Source organism: Artemia franciscana, chromosome 14 (assembly GCF_032884065.1).
Source record: "Artemia franciscana chromosome 14, ASM3288406v1, whole genome shotgun sequence".
NCBI lineage: Eukaryota > Metazoa > Arthropoda > Branchiopoda > Anostraca > Artemiidae > Artemia > Artemia franciscana.
This window is the reverse complement of record NC_088876.1, coordinates 3266112-3288600: the sequence shown is the minus strand read 5'-3', so window position 1 is coordinate 3288600 and position 22489 is coordinate 3266112. Positions and strand designations below refer to the sequence as shown.

At 34.7% G+C, this 22489-nt stretch overlaps 1 protein-coding gene across 1 annotated transcript in view; it reads left to right on the top strand.

Annotated features, from left to right (window-relative positions):
- Positions 1–20628, top strand: part of LOC136035868 (translocating chain-associated membrane protein 1-like 1) — a 67587-nt gene extending 46959 nt beyond the window's left edge. Inside the window, exon 7 of the mRNA XM_065717827.1 lies at positions 17532–20628. Coding sequence (XP_065573899.1) covers positions 17532–17546 — 15 coding nt within the window. The 3' untranslated portion in view covers positions 17547–20628. The remainder of the gene's footprint in view (positions 1–17531) is intronic.
- Positions 20629–22489: the final 1861 nt, after the last annotated feature.

The following is a 22489-nucleotide window of genomic DNA, read 5'->3' as shown; positions in this document are numbered from 1 at the left end:
CCACCCCAACACCTAGTTGGTGGGGGCGCTTCGCGCCCCCCCCAAGCCCCCCCGCGCGCGTAAGTCGTTACGCGCCATAATAGTTACGCGCCATTGTAGTTGTGTCCCTATGTCCCACCTGTGAATATAGATATATATATATATATATGGTTTTAACTACGTAAAACTTGCGAATATACAACATTCTTTGCTGTCCCATTGTCTTTGCATATAAATAGATTGTCAGGTTTACCGACTCTTGAACATGCAACATATAATGGTCCATGGGAAAACAATCTGTATTCAGATCTATACCTCATGATTCTAATGATTGCCCTTGAGCTTTGTTGATGGTGATTGCTAATCGACCATTCCCTGTCCCGGTGTCCCGGTCGTCATTTACATCCCCCTGTTTCCCCCGGTGTCCCCGTTGTAGTTGTGTCCCTGTGTCCCGGTCGTCATTTATATTCCCTGTGTCCCGGGTCCCGGTCATCATTTGTATCCCGGTGTCCCGGTCTGTATATACATTCGTTTTTTAGTTTTGTTTTTCTCCTTTATTTTTTTCCTTTTTTTTTCTTTTTTAGCTTATTTAGATTTTTAGATTTTTTAGTTTTTTTTATTAGTTTTTAGTTTTTATTTCTTTTTAGTTTTTTTGTCCCGGTCGTCATTTATATCCCCCTGTTTCCCCCGGTGTCCCCGTTGTAGTTGTGTCCCTGTGTCCCGGTCGTTATTTATATTCCCTGTGTCCCGGTCGTCATTTGTATCCCGGTGTACCGGTCTGTATATACATTCGTTTTTTAGTTTTGTTTTTCTCCTTTATTTTTTTCCTTTTTTTTTCTTTTTTAGTTTATTTAGATTTTTAGATTTTTTAGTTTTTTTATTAGTTTTTAGTTTTTTTTTCTTTTTAGTTTTTTTGTAGTTTTTACCTTCTTTTTAGTTTTGTTAATTTTTTTTTTACTTGTGTCCTGGTCGTCATTTATACTCCCTGTGTCCCGGTGCTTTGTTGATTGCTAATCGAACATTCCTTTTGTCCTGGTCGCTTTCTCTTTGAGTGTCGTCATTTATTTTTTTCTTTTTTAGTTCTTTTAGTTTTTACCTTTTTTAGTTTTTTTTTAGTTTTTAGTTTTTTTAGTTTTTTACCTTTTTTTAGTTTTTTTAGTTTTTTTAGTTTTTTAGCTTTTTTATTTTTTTTTATTAGTTTTTAGTTTTTTTGTAGTTTTTGCCTTTTTTTTAGTTTTTTTAGTTTTTTAGCTTTTTTATTAGTTTTTAGTTTTTTTTGTAGTTTTTGCCTTTTTTTAGTTTTTTTAGTTTTTTAGCTTTTTTATTTTTTTTATTAGTTTTTAGTTTTTTTTGTAGTTTTTGCCTTTTTTTAGTTTTTTCAGTTTTGACGTCACCTGATCCAGTTTTTTCAGGTGACGTCACCTGATCCACGATCCACAGATCCACAGACAACTTATTTTTATATATATAGATAGTTTTTTTTTTTTTTACTTATGTCCTGGTCGTCATTTATACTCCCTGTGTCCCGGTGCTTTGTTGATTGCTAATCGAACATTCCTTTTGTCCTGGTCGCTTTCTCTTTGAGTGTCGTCATTTATTAGTTTTTTCCTTTCTTTTTTAGTTTTTTATTGGTTTTTACCTTTATTTTAGCTTATTTTTCAATTTTTTCCTTTTTTTTAGTTTTTTTTTATTTTTTATTTTTTTTAGTTTTTTACCTTTGTTTAGTTTTTTTAGTTTTTTAGTTTTTTAGCTTTTTTACTTTTTTTATTAGTTTTTAGTTTTTTTTTTGTAGTTTTTGCCTTTTTTTAGTTTTTTCAGTTTTTTTTTAGTTTTTTATTGGTTTTTACCTTTATAGTTTTTTTAGTTTTTTAGCTTTTTTATTTTTTTTATTAGTTTTTAGTTTTTTTTGTAGTTTTTGCCTTTTTTTAGTTTTTTCAGTTTTGACGTCACCTAATCCAGTTTTTTCAGGTGACGTCACCTGACACATCCATCCATCCATCCATCCACAGACAACTTATTTTTATATATATAGATATATGGTTTTAACTACGTAAAACTTGCGAATATACAACATTCTTTGCTGTCCCATTGTCTTTGCATATAAATAGATTGTCAGGTTATCCCCCTGTTTCCCCCGGTGTCCCCGTTGTAGTTGTGTCCCTGTGTCCCGGTCGTCATTTATATTCCCTGTGTCCCGGGTCCCGGTCATCATTTGTATCCCGGTGTCCCGGTCTGTATATACATTCGTTTTTTAGTTTTGTTTTTCTCCTTTATTTTTTTCCTTTTTTTTTTCTTTTTTAGCTTATTTAGATTTTTAGATTTTTTAGTTTTTTTTATTAGTTTTTAGTTTTTATTTCTTTTTAGTTTTTTTGTCCCGGTCGTCATTTATATCCCCCTGTTTCCCCCGGTGTCCCCGTTGTAGTTGTGTCCCTGTGTCCCGGTCGTTATTTATATTCCCTGTGTCCCGGTCGTCATTTGTATCCCGGTGTACCGGTCTGTATATACATTCGTTTTTTAGTTTTGTTTTTCTCCTTTATTTTTTTCCTTTTTTTTTCTTTTTTAGTTTATTTAGATTTTTAGATTTTTTAGTTTTTTTATTAGTTTTTAGTTTTTTTTTCTTTTTAGTTTTTTTGTAGTTTTTACCTTCTTTTTAGTTTTGTTAATTTTTTTTTTTACTTGTGTCCTGGTCGTCATTTATACTCCCTGTGTCCCGGTGCTTTGTTGATTGCTAATCGAACATTCCTTTTGTCCTGGTCGCTTTCTCTTTGAGTGTCGTCATTTATTTTTTTCTTTTTTAGTTCTTTTAGTTTTTACCTTTTTTAGTTTTTTTTTAGTTTTTAGTTTTTTTAGTTTTTTACCTTTTTTTAGTTTTTTTAGTTTTTTAGCTTTTTTATTTTTTTTATTAGTTTTTAGTTTTTTTGTAGTTTTTGCCTTTTTTTTTAGTTTTTTGTCCTGGTCGCTTTCTCTTTGAGTGTCGTCATTTATTAGTTTTTTCCTTTTTTTTTTTAGTTTTTTATTGGTTTTTACCTTTATTTTAGCTTATTTTTCAGTTTTTTCCTTTTTTTTAGTTTTTTTTTATTTTTTATTTTTTTAGTTTTTTACCTTTTTTTAGTTTTTTTAGTTTTTTTAGTTTTTTAGCTTTTTTACTTTTTTTATTAGTTTTTAGTTTTTTTTTGTAGTTTTTGCCTTTTTTTAGTTTTTTCAGTTTTTTTTTTAGTTTTTTATTGGTTTTTACCTTTATAGTTTTTTTAGTTTTTTAGCTTTTTTATTTTTTTTATTAGTTTTTAGTTTTTTTTGTAGTTTTTGCCTTTTTTTAGTTTTTTCAGTTTTGACGTCACCTAATCCAGTTTTTTCAGGTGACGTCACCTGACACATCCATCCACACATCCATCCACACATCCACAGACAGACAACTTATTTTTATATATATAGATAGATATATATATATCTATATATATAAAAATAAGTTGTCTGTCTGTCTGTCTGTGGATCAGGTGATTTCGTTAATAATATACCATTTAAAACACCAAAATGAACATGCTGGAGTAGTCACTCGATGAGAGAGGGTGTCAGAACGGAGAATGAAGGTCCCAGGTTCAAATCCTGGTTAGGCTAAAAAAGGTAAAAAACTAAAAACTAAAAAAAAAACTGAAAAAACTAAAAAAGGCAAAAACTACAAAAAAAAACTAAAAACTAATAAAAAAAATAAAAAAGCTAAAAAACTAAAAAACTAAAAAAAAAAACTTAAAAAAAGGAAAAAACTGAAAAATAGAAGAGAAAAAGAAAACTAATAAAATTAAGAATAAAAATAAAAAAGATAAAAACTAAAAAAAACTAAATTAGCAATCACCATCAACAAAGCTCAAGGACAATCATTAGAATCATGAGGTATAGATCTGAATATGGATTGTTTTTCCCATGGACAATTATATGTTGCATGTTCAAGAGTCGGTAAACCTGACAATCTAAATAAATGACGACACTCAAAGAGAAAGCGACCGGGACAAAAGGAATGTTCGATTAGCAATCAACAAAGCACCGGGACACAGGGAGTATAAATGATGACCAGGACATAAGTAAAAAAAAACTAAAAAAACTAAAAAGAAGGTAAAAACTACAAAAAAACTAAAAGGAAAAAAACAACTTAAAACTAATAAAAAAACTAAAAAATCTAAAAATCTAAATAAACTAAAAAAGAAAAAAAAGAAAAAAGGAAAAAAATAAAGGAGAAAAACAAAACTAAAAAACGAATGTATATACAGACCGGGACACCGGGATACAAATGATGACCGGGACACAGGGACACAACTACAACGGGGACGCCGGGGGGCACAGGGGGATATAAATGACGACCGGGACACCGGGACACAAGGAATATAAATGACGCCCGGGACACTCAAAGAGAAATCACAGACTGGGACACCGGGACACAAATGACGACCGGGACACAGGGAATATAAATGACGACCGGGACACAGGGACATAACTACAAAGGGGACGCCGGGGTCCCCTTTGTCCTATAATCGTCATATAAATGAGGATGGCGACTCAGGGAATGGTCGATTAGCAATCACCATCAACAAAGCTCAAGGGCAATCATTAGAATCATGAGGTATAGATCTGAATACGGATTGTTTTCCCATGGACCATTATATGTTGCATGTTCAAGAGTCGGTAAACCTGACAATCTATTTATATGCACAGACAATGGGACAGCAAAGAATGTTGTATATTCGCAAGTTTTACGTAGTTAAAAACATATATATATATATATATATATATATATATATATATATACTAGCTGTTGGGGTGGCGCTTCGCGCCACCCCAACACCTAGTTGGTGGGGGCGCTTCGCGCCCCCCCCAAGCCCCCCCGCGCGCGTAAGTCGTTACGCGCCATATTAGTTACGCGCCATATTAGTTACGCGCCATTGTAGTTGTGTCCCTGTGTCCCACCTGTGAATATAGATAGATTTATATATGTGTTTCAAACTACGTAAAAATTGCGAATATACAACATTCTTGGCTTTCCCATTGTCTGTCCATATACAAAGCCGTATGTACTAATAATGACGTCATATGCAAACGTTCTTTTTACAAACAAACAAACATGCATACACACAACTCGTTTTTATATAGATAGATAGATAGATAGATACAATACAAATTAACTACGTAAAACTTGTGAATATACAACAGTCTGTTCCGAAATACAACTAACTTCGTAAAACTTGAGAATATACAACATTCTTCGCTGTCCAATTCTCGCTGCATATAAATAGATTGTCAGGTTTACCGACCCTCGAACATGCAACGTACAATTGTCCATGGGAAAAACAATCAGTATTAAGATCAATACCACATTTTTCTAATGATTGACCTTGAGCTTTGTTAATGGTGATTGCAAATGCTAATCGAATTGGGAATTGCAATCTTTTAAATTGAAAAGGCAGATCTGTTGGAATCATGGGAATGCGAGGAATAAGAACAGCCTCACCCTCAAAAGGCCCTGTCAGGATTGTGGCCTCTATTAGGTTTTCCATTGTTTTTTTTACGGCAAGTCGAGTGCCATTGCAAAGCTTTGGTGGTTTATGTTACGTAACAATATTATTGGTACGCCTATTTTTAGTTGTAGCACGTGTGGTGGAAACCCTGAAAGATCTATGGAATTTAAAAATTCAGATGGATAATAACCGCTTCATTTGGTTCCAAAACTGTGTCGACTGACTTGTAAAGGACTGCCTGGTCTTGAATCTTGGTCAAAACAATATTGTTGATTTCGTGGACGTCTATATTCTTGGGTGCGAGAATCGCTCTTTCACTTAGCCATTTATTATTTTTATAATTTTTTAGAATATTCGGAAATATATTTTCAATCAATTCATTTTTGGACGTCACTAAATTACAGAAATCAGCAGGTAGTTGTATACGTCCTGAAATTGAGTCTACTGGGAGCTTTCCGTTTCCCATTGCTAGCAATTGATCTGAAAATGTTTGACCAGAGTCATCGTTTTGCAATCGGACACGCATATTTGTAGTTAATTTTAATGTTTTTACGTGTGCCCATAAATTAGAATTTTTCAGGCAAGCATTCATTTCGTCTGCAGGAGTTGATCTAGGTATTATAGGTAATGTTTGCCTGAAATCTCCTGCAAGCAATATTAATGTGCTGCCAAAGGGTTTCGAATTCCCTCTTAAATCTTTCAAGCATTGATCCAGAGCCTCGAGCGATTTTTTGTGTGCCATTGTGCACTCATCCCAAATAATAAGTTTGCATTGCTGCAATACTTTACCCATCCCAGATGATTTGGAAATATTGCACGTGGGAGTTTCTGTAGAATGCAAGTTCAGAGGCAATTTCAAAGCGGAATGAGCAGTTCTTCCACCAGGCAGCAATGTTGCGGCTATTCCGGACGACGCAATTGCCAACGCTATATCATTTTTAGATCGAATTGATGCCAGAATCAGTTTTATCACAAACGTTTTACCAGTACCTCCTGGCGCATCCAAAAAGAAAATTTCTCCAACGTTGTTATCGACACAATGCATTATCGTATCATAAATGTCTTTTTGTTCCGACGTTAACTTGGAAATGTTATTTTGTACATACGACAATAGATCACTCGTACTGTAACTTTGTTCACGATCCAATTCTACACATGTCGAAACAGCAGCGATACGGTTAGGTGAAGGCATTCCCAAACCCTGAAGAGGTTTGTTTGCCATACTTATGCAAATATCTTCTATAACAACTAAAGTGTAGTTATAAATTTCTGGTGTAAAATCAAAAGTCATGTCTGACGTCTCTAACTGTTTTCGATGAAGTATATCTTCGGACATTTTTGACTTATATTTTTCCCATAACTCTGTAGGAGCTGATGGAGAGCAAGTTGTTAAAATGATGCCAAACAATGCACGAATTTGACTTGGGGTTGACGTTTCGCACGCGTCATTGATGCAGTTATCCCAGTGTTGGTCATTCTCCAATAAATTCAGAGCTTGGCATGCAATTCTCGCCTAATAATGGTAGAAGGGACCCTGCTTTATGATAAATTTGCCCTTTTACTTTGAAAGTAGACATAAATTGATCTGGATTTTCGATTTGGGCTCCAAACGACGTCATTTGGAAACATGAGTTGTATTGTCTGATTTTTGACAAAAAACGCTTAGATTCTGACGTAGTTCCAGTAAGGAAAGTCTTCAATGGCTCTGGTGGTGCAGCCAATAGAGGAAGTTTAACTTTTCCTGAGGCGCAACACATTCCCATTGTTTCACCATTGAATTTCAAGGCCTTGCAATAGGGACAAATTTTAGACATTGTCCCGATTTGAACACAGCTACTCAAGCTATAATCATCGACTGGGTTGTACCTGAATGCCAGGCGATAACTTTCAGATTGCTCTGATTCCTCGGCACGCTTTCTTTTCTTACTTTCTCTATCAGCAGCAAGCCTGATTTCTTGCTGTTCTTGTAATTCCTCGGCCCGCCTTCTTTTTTCACATTCTCTTTTAGCAGCAAGTCTGCTTCTGCGTTGCTCTGGTAGTTCCTCGGCATGCTTTCTTTTTTCACTTTCTCTTTTAGCAGCAAGTCTGCTTTCGCGTTGCTCTGGTAGTTCCTCGGCATGCTTTCTTTTTTCACTTTCTCTTTTAGCAGCAAGTCTGCTTTCGCGTTGCTCTGGTAGTTCCTCGGCATGCTTTCTTTTTTCACATTCTCTTTTAGCAGCAAGTCTGCTTCTGCGTTGCTCTGGTAGTTCCTCGGCATGCTTTCTTTTTTCACATTCTCTTTTAGCAGCAAGTCTGCTTCTGCGTTGCTCTGGTAGTTCCTCGGCATGCTTTCTTTTTTCACTTTCTCTTTTAGCAGCAAGTCTGCTTTCGCGTTGCTCTGGTAGTTCCTCGGCATGCTTTCTTTTTTCACATTCTCTTTTAGCAGCAAGTCTGCTTCTGCGTTGCTCTGGTAGTTCCTCGGCATGCTTTCTTTTTTCACATTCTCTTTTAGCAGCAAGTCTGCTTCTGCGTTGCTCTGGTAGTTCCTCGGCATGCTTTCTTTTTTCACTTTCTCTTTTAGCAGCAAGTCTGCTTTCGCGTTGCTCTGGTAGTTCCTCGGCACGCTTTCTTTTCTGACTTTCTCTATCACCAGCAAGTTTTTTGGCATAGACTCTTTGAGCATCTTCATCGGCTTTTGCCATTGTAAGTTCATCAGTCATTTTAAACTTAAACATTAATAGATTTCTATGTGTCATTCTAACATTGATGTTAGAAAAAATTTTTACGTACCAAGCATGCAAACACTCGACAATTTATAATAAAACTCAAAATTATAAATATCTGTTATAAGGTTTTCGAATTACTTTAATCTATTGTCAAAATATATAGAAATATTTATGCAATTACCAGTTTCTACATTTTTAGTTTCAGTTTGCTTTTCAGTTTAGTTTCATTTTTATATATATTTAAGATATAATCTGGCGTAACGGACAGACAACTTATTTTTATATATATAGATATATATATATATGTTTTTAACTACGTAAAACTTGCGAATATACAACATTCTTTGCTGTCCCATTGTCTGTGCATATAAATAGATTGTCAGGTTTACCGACTCTTGAACATGCAACATATAATGGTCCATGGGAAAACAATCCGTATTCAGATCTATAAGTCTGCTTTCGCGTTGCTCTGGTAGTTCCTCGGCACGCTTTCTTTTCTGACTTTCTCTATCACCAGCAAGTTTTTTGGCATAGACTCTTTGAGCATCTTCATCAGTCATTATAAACTTAAGCATTAAAAGAATTCTACACGAACATCCGTCTTATATAACTTGAATGACGTCACGCCTTCAAAGCAAAAATGATGCCTTCAAAGCAAAAATGATGGCAGCTAATTTCATGACGTCAGCCGAAACATGACGGCGAACATATGTCTTATATAACTTGAATGACGTCACCTTCAAAGCAAAAATGACGGCAACTAATTTCATGACGTCAGCCGAAACATGACGTCACCTGACACATCCATCCACACATCCATCCACACATCCATCCACAGACAACTTATTTTTATATATATAGATATATATATATATATATATATATATATATATATATATCTATATTCACAGGTGGGACATAGGGACACAACTACAATGGCGCGTAACGACTTACGCGCGCGGGGGGGCTTGGGGGGGGGGGGGCGCGAAGCGCCCCCACCAACTAGTTGTTGGGGTGGCGCGAAGCGCCACCCCAACAGCTAGTATATCTATATATATATTTATATATATATATATATCTATATATATATTATATTTATATATATATGTATATATATATATACTAGCTGTTGGGGTGGCGCTTCGTGCCACCCCAACACCTAGTTGATGGGGGCGCTTTGCGCAACCCCCCGCGCTTAAGTCGTTACGCGCCATTTTAGTTACGCGCCATTGTAGTTGTGTCCCTGTGTCCCACCTGTGAATATAGATAGATAAGGCTTTGTATATGCACAGACAATGGGACAGCCAAGAATGTTGTATTTTCGCAAGTTTCACGTAGTTAAAAATATAGATATATCTATCTATATTCACAGGTGGGACATAGGGACACAACTACAATGGCGCGTAACGACTTACGCGCGCGGGGGGGCTTGGGGGGGGGGCGCGAAGTGCCCCCACCAACTAGTTGTTGGGGTGGCGCGAAGCGCCACCCCAACAGCTAGTATATCTATATATATATTTATATATATATATATATATATCTATATATATATTATATTTATATATATATATGTATATATATATATACTAGCTGTTGGGGTGGCGCTTCGTGCCACCCCAACACCTAGTTGATGGGGGCGCTTTGCGCAACCCCCCCCCCCGCGCTTAAGTCGTTACGCGCCATTTTAGTTACGCGCCATTGTAGTTGTGTCCCTGTGTCCCACCTGTGAATATAGATAGATATATCTATATTTTTAACTACGTGAAACTTGCGAATATACAACATTCTTGGCTGTCCCATTGTCTGTGCATATACAAAGCCTTATATTCTTATAATGACGTCATATGCAAACGCTCTTTTTACAAACAAACAAACATGCATACATACAACTCATTTTTATATAGATAGATAGATAGATAGATATACATATACAATACAAATTATCTACGTAAAACTTGCGAATATACAACATTCTTCACTGTCTAATTGTCGGTGCATATAAATAGATTGTCAGGTTTACCGACCCTCGAACATGCAACGTACAATTGTCCATGGGAAAAACAATCTGTATTAAGATCTATACCGCATTTTTCTAATGATTGACCTTGAGCGTTGTTGAGGGTGATTACAAATGCTAATCGAATTGGGAATTGCAATCTTTTAAATTGAAAAGGTAGATCCGTTGGAATCATAGGAATTCGAGGAATAAGAACAGCCTCACCCTCAAAAGGCCCTGTCAAGATTGTTGCCTCTATTACGTTTTCCATTGTTTTTTTTTTACGGCAAGTCGCGTGCCATTGCAAAGCTTTGGAGGGTTTATGTTACGTAACAATATTATTGGTACGCCTATTTTTAGTTGTAGCACGTGTGGTGGAAACCCTGAAAGATGCAGGGAATTTAAAAATTCAGATGGATAATTAACCGCCTCATTTGGTTCCAGAACTGTGTCGACTGACTTGTAAAGGACTGCCTGGTCTCGAATCTTGGTCAAAACAATATTGTTGATTTCGTGGACGTCTATATTCTTGGCTGCCAGAATCGCTCGTTCGCTTAGCCATTTATGATGTTTATAATTGGTTAGAATATTCGGAAATACTTTTTCAACCAATTCCTGAAAGTTCTTAAGCCAAACTGGCCAGACATGACAACAAACAATAAAGAGAGATAAAACTCTACAAAAAGAAAACTTCAAACGAGACGACGGCCAGTAGAATTAAAAAAATTATCCGAAATGATTGTATTCATTTTACGATCATAATCATCGGTGTCCATAATTACAATAGTATTGCCTTTATCTGCCCTAGTGATAGTAAGGGTCTTATCCTTTTTCAAATCAGAAAGTATTTTAATGTCATTTTTGTTATATCATTATCAATTTTTTTCATGTTAAAAGTCTTAAGTTTCCTTACGATTTCACCTCTAAGCTCTTGAGGAGCTTAAAAACTCTTTGTAGAGTTTTATCTCTCTTGATTGTTTACAACCAATTCATTTTTGGACGTTACTAAATTACAGAATTCAGCAGGTAGTTGTATACGTCCTGAAATTGAGTCTACTGGGAGCTTTCCGTTTCCAATTGCCAGCAATTGATCTGAAAATGTTTGACCAGAGTCATCGTTTTGCAATCGGACACGCATATTTGCAGTTAATTTTAATGTCTACGTGTGCCCATAAATTAGAATTTTTCAGGCAAGCATTCATTTCGTCTGCAGGAGTTGGTCTAGGCATTATAGGTAATGTTTGCCTGAAATCTCCCGCAAGCAATATTAATGTGCTGCCAAAGGGTTTCGAATTTCCTCTCAAATCTCGCAATGATTGCTCCAGAGCCTCGAGCGATTTTTTGTGGGCCATTTTGCACTCGTCCCAAATAATAAGTTTGCATTGCTGCAATACTTTACCCATCCCAGATGATTTGGAAATATTGCACGTGGGAGTTTCTGTAGAATGCAAATTCAGAGGCAATTTCAAAGCGGAATGAGCAGTTCTTCCACCAGGCAGCAAGGTTGCGGCTATTCCGGACGACGCAATTGCCAACGCTATATCATCTTTTGATCGAATTGATGCCAGAATCAGTTTTATCACAAACGTTTTACCAGTACCACCTGGTGCATCCAAAAAGAAGATTTCTCCAGCGTTGTTATCGACACAATGCATTATCGTATCATAAATGTCTTTTTGTTCCGACGTTAACTTGGAAATGTTATTTTGTACATACGACAATAGATCAACTTGCTCTAACTTTGTTCACAATCCAATTCTACACGTGTCGAAACAGCAGTGGTACGATTACCGACGACAACTGATCACTCGTGTTGTAACTTTGTTCACGATCCAATTCTACACATTTCGAAACAGCAGCGGTACGATTAGGCGAAGGCATTCCCAAATCCTGAAGAGGTTTGTTAGCCATACATAAGCACAAATCTTCAATAATAACTAAAGTGTAGTTATAAATTTCTGATGTAAAATCAAAAGTCATATCTGACGTCTCTAACCGTTTTCGATGGAGTATATCTTCGGACATTTTCGATTTAAATTTCTCCCCATAACTCTGTAGGAGCTGAAGGAGAGCAAGTTGTTTGTATGATTCCAAACAATGTACGAATTTGACTTGGAGTTGACGTTTCGCACGCGTCATTGATGTAGTTATCCTAGTGTTGGTCATTCTCCAATGAATTCAGAGCTTGGCATGCGCTACGGTAAGTGTCATGTATAGTACCGTTTACAGTTCTCAAATACTCAAAGGACGTCAGACCGGGGACATTCACCAAAAGCAGGCGTAGAAAAAAGCATTCATGTTGATTGGGGTGAATGGTGTAGAGTCTTCCTATCGTGGTATCTTTGAAGATGGTAGGTTGGCCTTCGACTGACTTACCCTGTTTTCGACGTTCAAATGATTTATTTTTAGTATTCCACGTGTAATACGAAGGCACTTCAGTATACAGCAGTTTTTTTGCAAAAGATTCATTTTGGCATAACGAAAAGAAACCAGTTAACGTTGTATCCGGTGGATTCAGGGCTCTTTGTTGCACGTTGGATTCCGAAAAATAAACACGTTGACCATTCTGTAAATGTACCGGTAAGTGAACAACAGCTGGACTTCGTTCATGTATCGGAAATGAAAGAATTCGCCAAACAGCTTCATTACTGCTTATGTATCTTCCAGCCTGATATTGTGCGATTTCATTGATATCACTGATTTCGGACTGCAAGCCAAAAACTGCCATGTCACTGCCTTTGTTGACGTATTTACATATGTATTTGATTGCCTTCACGGAGTTACAATATTCAACGTTTATGTGTGCATTAAATGTTTTTGATAATAAAGGGGAATATGGAACAACCCACTGGTTATCTACTTCGATGGTGGTACCGTTACGCTTCTTTATTATTGCTATCTTACCACCATCTTCAGTAGATCTTCTTCTATATTGTGGGTAACCATCATTGCCAGTAATTGTGTTGGGTACTAAAAGTCGAGGATATTGCTTTGTGCACCTTCCTTTGGCCATGCATGGTGATTTATCGTTCAGTGCACCGCATGGTCCATGTATCATATTTTTTACCACAATACCATATAAGCCCTTGTCGGCATTTTCATCAGGTATTTCAGCGGAAATCACATCATCAATTTCATTAGAATTAATTTTATCATATAGCCAGATTAGTATATGTGCGTGTTCCTCGTTTTTGTCATTTACTGAGTACCATCAGCATCGCACTGACCCAAACACTTTAAGTTTTACTATGTAGTTTATCAGTGATTTCAACTTTTGCTGGAAGACACGGGCCGTAATGTCATGTCTATGAACCGCCGATTGTCCTTGAAGTAAAAGCTGCTGTATCTCGTCCCAAGATTGATTACATGTAAATATCATAAATAAATCTGGACGACCATAGAGACGAACATACGCAATAGCATTTTGAGCATATTCATGCATATGACGGGGACTGCCAGCATGTGACGAAGGTAAAATCGTTAATCTTCCAACGTTTGTGGTATTACCGTCATTTACAACTGCATCTCGCAAATGAATGCATTGTTCAGAGCGGAGCTTGGTCTGATTCAGACGGATAAATAGCAAACGTTCTGATTCAATTTTTGCATACATGTCAACGATGTATTGGTGAAACAATTGACGGCATTTTAAAATATAATTGTCTTCATCCTGCCGAATCATTAGTCTATAGGAATAATAATGCATTGCGCTGCATTTCTTATCCGTTTGTTTGTTAGTGGATTTATCTTGCAATTTATTATTAAAGTGATAGCCGTCGGCTCCATCCCAAAAAATGATAGGATACTGTAAGGCATCGTAGCATCAATGAGTTTCAGCAATTTTTACCAACTGAGCGTTTCGCTTATGAAAAATAATATCTTGAGGTAAAAACTGATCACCGACCATAACGATTGCCACTTCGTCGATAGTTGGAGCATTGTATCTACGCACATGTTGGCCAAGAGGTGTTTTGTCAGCGGAAATAACAATTTCATGCGTATCAGTAAGCATCAAACTGATGGCTGTTTTGAACAGACGCACTAAATTATTATTTTCGTGGAAAAGATGTTGCAATTGGGAAACGATAGTCCTTTCAACATCGGGAGAAATTTCGCAACGTGCATTCAATTCAGAATTTCTATCGCTGATGAAGTACAGTTGTAAAAATTTATGATTCTCGCCTGAGAATGGTAGAAGGGACCCTGCTTTATGATAAATTTGCCCTTTTACTTTGAAAGTAGGCATAAATTGATCTGGATTTTCGATTTGGGCACGAAACGACGTCATTTGGAAACATGAGTAATATTTTCTGATCTTTGATAAAAAATGCTTAGATTCTGACGTAGTTCCAGTAAGCAAAGTCTTCAATGGCTCTGGTGGTGCAGCCAGTAGAGGAAGTTTAACTTTTCCTGAGGCGTAACACATTCCCATTGTTTCACCATTAAGTTTCAAGGCCTTGCAATAGGGACAAATTTTAGACATAGTCCCGATTTGAACACATCTACTCAAGCTATAATCATCGACTGGGCTGTACCTGAATGCCAGGCGAAAACTTTCAGGTTGCTCTTGTGATTCCTCCTCACGCTTTCTTTTGGTGATTTCTCTTTGAGACGCAAGCCTGTTTTCACGCTTTTGTTGTGATTCCTCGGCACGCTTTCTTTTGGTGATTTCTCTTCGAGACGCAAGCCTGTTTTCACGCTGTTGTTGTGGTTTCTTCGGCACGCTTTCTTTTCATACTTTCTCTATTAGCCGCAAGCCTGTTTTCACGCTTTTCTTGTGATTCCTCGGCATGCTTTCTTTTCTTACTTTCTCTCTCAGCCGCAAGCCTGTTTTCACGCTGTTGTTGTTATTCCTCGGCATGCTTTCTTTTCATACTTTCTCTATTAGCCGCGTCTTTTGGCATAGACTCTTTGAGCAGCTTCCTCGGCTGTTGCCATTGTAGGTTCTTCTGTCATTTTACAATTAAAAATTTATCTTTGAACGATCTTCTTAAATACTTATAATGACGACATACAGTTCAATCCTTATAATGACGTCAGTCGACAAACATGACGTTAGTCAACAGACATACAAACAAACAACTTATATATATATATATATATATATATATATATATATATATATATATATATATATATATATATATATATATATATATATATATATATATATATATATATATATATATATATATATATATATATATATATATTTATATACTTAGAGAAATTTTTGGTATATGTATGTATGTATGTATAATGTATGTATAATATATGTATGTATGTATAATGCTTTCTTTTCATACTTTCTCTATTAGCCGCAAGCCTGTTTTCACGCTGTTCTTGTGATTCCTCGGCATGCTTTCTTTTCTTACTTTCTCTCAGCCGCAAGCCTGTTTTCACGCTGTTGTTGTGATTCCTCGGCATGCTTTCTTTTCATACTTTCTCTATTAGCCGCGTCTTTTGGCATAGACTCTTTGAGCAGCTTCCTCGGCTGTTGCCATTGTAGGTTCTTCTGTCATTTTACAATTAAAAATTTATCTTTGAACGATCTTCTTAAATACTTATAATGACGACATACAGTTCAATCCTTATAATGACGTCAGTCGACAAACATGACATCAGTCGACACACAAACATGACGTTAGTCAACAGACACACAAACAAAGAACTTATTTATACATATATATATATATATATGTATATATATATATATATATATATATATATATATATATATATATATATATATATATATATATATATATATATATATATATATATATATATATATATATATATATGTATGTATGTATGTATGTATGTATGTATAATGAAAAAAGAAATCACCAATGCAACAGCACAAACACATAAAAAAAAGACAGAAGGAGAAAAGGAAAACTGTTTTCCTACATTAGTAATTAATATAGATCAGTACTTGAATGAGGCCTTAACCCTACTCATCCATACAATCACATAGGTCAAACAGCATAGCCATACAGAATCAACCATAAAGAATAATCCATGGACAGGCAATTGTGTCGTAAGTAAGTATAAGTCGTCAATTACCAAATATGAAAAAAAAGACAAATAAATCAGAGGCAACAACCCAACTGAAGGGCTCATCAGGAAGATATATATATATATATATATATATATATATATATATATATATATATATATATATATATATATATATATATATATATATATATATATATATATATATATATATATTGCGAATAATATTAAGCATAATTACCCATAATACACTTCTTAGGATTAGCAGTCTCCATTATTACAGTAAAGAAGTAAAAGAAGTATTGAACTTCTTAATTCCGATATCTTAACAACGATTTATTCCGAGCGAATTCTTGGAAAGTATGGTTTACCGAAAGAATAGCCAATTTTATAAAAAATTATTACTAACTTATCAGGATGAATTTCAGACAACCTTAACTTAATGGACGGAGCTGTGGCTGAGGAAACAGAGGAGTATACACCTTCCGACGCCAGTGAGTATTCCCTCGCTTCACACAGCTAGGTTTTTTTTACTGTAAAATGACTCCCGCATTATGGAGCAGAACTTTACATTCTTAGATTTCAATACATGGCTCACATTATATTTTTTATGAATATCCAACTTGCTTGTTTTATTCAGCTCTTACTTAGCAGGCACATACTGATGATGCAAATGTTTAGTTTAGTTGGAAAGAGCAACAGCGAAAATTAATTTCAGTTATTTTTTAAAATAATTTATTAATTTTTTTCATTTATTAACTGCACCCGCTACTTTATTTTAATAAAAAAAAAATTCAAATTATGAAGTGATTATAACCGTTAGATTATTTATTTGAAATGTTGTGGCGCAAAAATTTCTGTATGTTTATTAACCTGATTCACCCACGTCAACCGTTTGGTTTTGGGTGAACCATATTGATTTTGTAACTAAATTATTGTGAAAGTTAAACAAATATATCAATGTATATACATCAATCTTATAATGAAATTATGAATCGTCTAGAAATGATGAAATTATTACCAAAAGTAAAGCCTCGTTTTCGCTCGGCATTTAATGGTAAAACGCCAAATGAATCAGCCAATTAAAAACCCGTTCTCCTATCATGTGTGAAAATCTAAAACATTTACGTTAATGCCTTTATAAGCCGTTTTTAGTAGCCATGCACGATGTACCAATTGATTAAAAAAAAATCTGATACGAATGTCATTCGAAAGCTTTTTAAATCACATTTTGAATGTGCTCTTGCGTTTCTTCTTCTTTGCTAAAATAAACACAGCTGAAAAAATATTTTGAGTTTGGTTTTCTAATGGATTTTAATTATTTAGGTAAAAATCTGGTGACGAGGACCTAAGTGACCTCCCAGAAGCTGACCAGGATCAACAGAAAGCCAGAATCCGTCCAGGAAAAGTGAAACCATAGAAAGCTATAAGTTTCATTATCTCTCTAACATTGATTTTCAACAGCCCCTTTTTCTTTTTCTTTTTTTTTGTAAAATAGGGAGTGTTGTAGAAATCGTTATCAACAATGAGGAACCAAAGAAATTAAGATTTAAAACTTATTAAAACAAAATTGGTACAAATATTGCATCTTATTAAACAAATTTCATGTTTAAATAAATGCCGAATTAAAACGTTAACTACGATTTGAATACGTATTTGCACTATACATTAAATATGGACAGTATGGATAAAAAAAAATGCAAATCAAAGCAAAAATTCGATATTATGCTGCTTTCCCACTTTCCAGGAGGATGCGTGTTGAAAAATAGTTCTTAATCCATGATATACATAAAAATGGATTTTGTAGCCGGAAATCATTTTTTCCACTTTTTAAATATATGAATTTCTATGCCTGTTTTATTATTATTTAAGAATTAACGACGCTTCTTGACTACTAAGGTCCCTGCGTCTCTATGCCTGTTTTTTATTTAAGAATTAACGACGCTTCTTGACTACTAAGGTCCCTGCGTAAAAATCTCTATGCCTGTTAAATGTTACTCTTTAGAATTTTAAATTTTTCTTTCCTACAGCGCCATCTGTATATTCACTAGAGTGATGATAAAAATCATTAGATGTTGAAAATATAGCGCTGCCAATCGTATACTAAGTAAAGCTGCCTATTTAGCATTGAAAATAGATAGCATTGCTCGTCGAAAATTTATAAAATAGAAGGCATGCAGTTTCAAAAATGGGGAAAATTAAAAAAAAAAAGTGTAAAATGGGTATAAATATATTTTTCGCCTACAAAATATGTTGAATAAAATTTTTCTATATATTATAAATTAGAATTGTTTTATTAAAATGTTTCCTTCTGGGTAGTGGAAATGTGGCATTATTATTCCTTTTTTTAACACACAAAAGGGTGTACTTTAAGCCACATCTTAGAAATGTCTCAATTAGCCTTTATAATAATATTATATTGGCGTGAACAATCACATTCCGGGTGAACTTCTTAAAAATTTTAAAGATTAAAAATTGAGCTAGGTGAACGAAATTATCGAGATTTTCATAGTTCGGTGTTCAAATAATTTCAAAGTTTCATTCATGTGGCTCAATTTTTATACCATTACGAAGGAAACAAACGAAATATATTGAGTTGGCGATACCAGATTGGTGATTCCAAGGTTTCGTTCACCTGGCTTCTTTTATATACCATTGCTAAGGGTATGCACTGAAAAGCTTGTGTCGGGGATCCCAAAATTTCATTCCCTTGGCTTCATACAAAGGGTATACACTGAAAATCTTGAGCCGGCGATTCCAGAGTTTCATTCACTTGGTTCCATTTATGTACCATTACAAAGGGTATGCACTGAAAATTATGAGTTCTTGATCCCAAAGTTTCATTTACCGGACTTCAATTATATATCATTACGAAGGGTTACCATTAACCATTACTATTAACCATTACCATTTCCATTTACCATTACCATTAGTTACAATTGGTAATGGTTACCATTGATAATGGTAACCATTGGTTACCATTACCATTAAAATTTTGAAGCTATATTCACTGTCATCTAATTTTTAATTGTCCCTGAGTTCTTATTGTTCTAATTTGAATACATATCGGCAACCCCAAAAAACTACCGATGTAGAATTCGTATTCAACTATGAACTTTAGTTATAATTATCTGCCGTTATCTTCAGTTATCCCTCAAAATGAAAGCTTTCTCAGCAGTCCTAGGAAAATTCACTCCGTCTGTCTCCGAGGTCACCGACAAATTTGGGTGGGCGATGAGGACGTATTTAACCCTCCTCCTTCTAAATATAACTTTTTTTCGAATTTCTCTCCCCCCCCCCCCATTATCAAAACGCGCTCGTGCCTGAATTGAGCGTTTTGTTTTCAGAAGGGCTTGGCAGATGTCGTGTTTTTATTAAAAGCATTTTAACTGAAAAAATAACATATTTAGTTGTGTTGTTTTGTAAAATGTTCATTTTAAATATCTTTGCTTGTGACTTGGTTATAAGTTGTTTAGAAAGTTTTCTAAGTGTTGGTACTTTTTTCAGCTTTCTTGTCTTCTCTTATTTCATTTTTTTCTTCTTTTTTTTCTTATTTCGAGACACTCGCCTTTTCTGCATATATCAGTGTGCTAACATTTCTCTTTCCTTGATAGTATGAAATTCATTCAAGCCGAATAGAATTTAACATAATTCCAAATAATAAATTTTAAGAATTATATTCTATAAGTAAACAGAATTCTAATATTGTCTCTCTTCAAAGCAGTTTTATAAATTATTAAAAATAAACAGAATTCCAAAAATTTCTCCTGTTCAAGGCAATTTTTGTTATTCTAAATATTGTTTAATTTTTTTCTTAATTTATCTAAAAATAAAAAGAATTCTAAAAATTGTTCATCTTCAAAGCAGTTTTTGTTATTTTTGTCCGAAAATATTTAATTTTTGTTTAAGTTTTTTTTTTTTTTGTCTCATATTTATTGAATTAGTTCTGTTATGTCATTTATGTGTGAACAGGCTTGAGTAGTTAGAAAAAAGTTTAAATTATGTATTTATTTCTGTTTCTTTTTTATACTGTTGTTCAAGACCTGCATAATTACTGTAATTTATTTTTTTTGTTTTATTGTAATGTTAGCTTTGTTCTTGTTAATAAGATCTTAAATTCGCGCAAAAATGCATAAAAAAGTTATCAAAGGGAAATCTAGAATAAAAAAGTATGTTGTTAGAAATGGGATGGGTTCAGAATTGACATTCCAGAAAAAATTGAATTGGAGATGAACGGAAGTTTAGAAAAGGAAAAACTTTTGATGAGCTGCTTATTTTATGGTTTGAGTTGTGCAATAGTAACAGTATTTATTTGTCTTTTTTTTATTTCTGATGTTTCTGTTGGTGGTAACAATACTGAGTTAAGGACATAAGTTTTAATATGGGATTGGTATATTTTTTTAATTAAACTTTCTTGTTCATATATATGATATTGTATTTTTTGTATACCGTTCATAGCCATAACTGAGTGGATATCTTGGTTTACCCACTTCCCTAGTGGCTTCGATTGAAGGGAGGAGGCCTGTTCCTCCTATATTTTCACCCCCGCCCCTCCCTCCTTCTTAGATTATGAAAATTGTTAGAAAATCGCTTCTTTGTGTTTTTGTTGAAGAAATTGAAAAACAACAAATTTGTCCTCCCTTCCAAGATTTTTATGAATTGACGCCACCGCCCCTCCCCTAGTGAATATATTTTTGGCCTAGTATTGCCCTAGTGAATATATAATTGCACTAGTATATCAAAGACGCTCATAAGTAGGCTCTGAATCGCTTCTAAATAGGCTGAATGTAAAGGAGTTATTTCCTTTTTCTAATTCTTAAACTGTTAAAAGCTGAAATTGGAATATGGATAAAAAAATGTTTCGTTTTATTATACCTTTTTTAATTTCATTGAAAAAACTAAAATCCCCCCCCCCCTAGATATTAAAAAAAAACTAAAATCCCCCCCCTAGATATTGAAAAATACACACCCACTAAGTATGTTTGATTGACGCTACTACTCCTCTTGTAAAATAAGTTATGTTAGTAAGTACACAAATTGCACCAGTATTTGGCCTGAGACACACTCGGCATTTTTGCCGAGCGTTTCTTAGAGGTGTTGTATATAGGATAATATTGCGACTGACACATTAAATAGCAGCGAAGACCCCACTGCCTGTCCAAGAAGTCTCTAAGATCATCGATGCCGGGCGAGGTGGAAACGCCTGATTCCCGCCACAAGTACAAGTAAGTAAGTAATAACAAGTAGAACAATAGCTTTTTTTTCTTTTTTTTTTTTTTTTTTTTTTTGTAATACAGTGGAATTTCAAACTTCGTCAGAGTCCTGGCTGAAAGTCGTTGAAGTTATGATGCTATGGCTCTTTTTAATTTTTTTTTAGTTTTAAGGTTGTATTTTAATGTAAGTTTCTCTTTTATATTTTCATTTGTGTTATGCCCTTGGACATAGGAGCGAAATGTTCACTTAAAGTTTGGAATTCCACTGTTTTACAAGAAAAAAGTTCCCTATTGTACTACTTGTTATTTGCTGATTATGACGGACACATTTGCCTAAGGAGGATACTTTTATGTTATCATGTAATTTGCGGTACCTTATCCCTTCCCTGTCAATAAATAAACAGTTTCACTGGGGCTAATAATGTCAAAACTACTATGGCGATAGTAAACACACATTTGATGTCCCTCACATCCCCTTCTCCTAAATACGAAATATTAAGCTTTCCTTCCTCCCTTCAGTATACATTAATTTTCAGCTCGATCTTCATTTGTTCCTGAGACATTGCAGTTATGCCGTTTGGAAAACCAGGATCGTAATAAAGTGTAGGTCCTCGGTGAATTGAAACACCAACGGCAGTCCATTGTCACTACAATAAACAAATGGTATAATAAATGATCGTCTATTTTAAAGGCTACGCCGAGATAGTTAGCAATTTATGACAAGTACTGTTCATCTTAAGTTTTACAGTCGTTTTTTACTTTCACATGAAAAAAGTTACAATTTTTATTTGGTAATTTAAAGTAATTTAGTAGTTAGCTATTAACCGGTAAGTTTTGGTAATTTAATTGTCGAAATCAATATTGCTCCAAAACAAAAAACATACTTAGTGAATCATTTATTTAAAAAGGTGAGGTGCTAAAAGAGGCACCGTTAAATACGCGATATTTTAAGGTGCTACTCAGCGTTAAATAGTGCTTAATTTAAGGTGCTACTCAGCGTATAACGTAATATTAGTGAACTTGTATTTATGGGCAAACTCATGGTGCTGCTTATAGGAATCAAGGACGTTT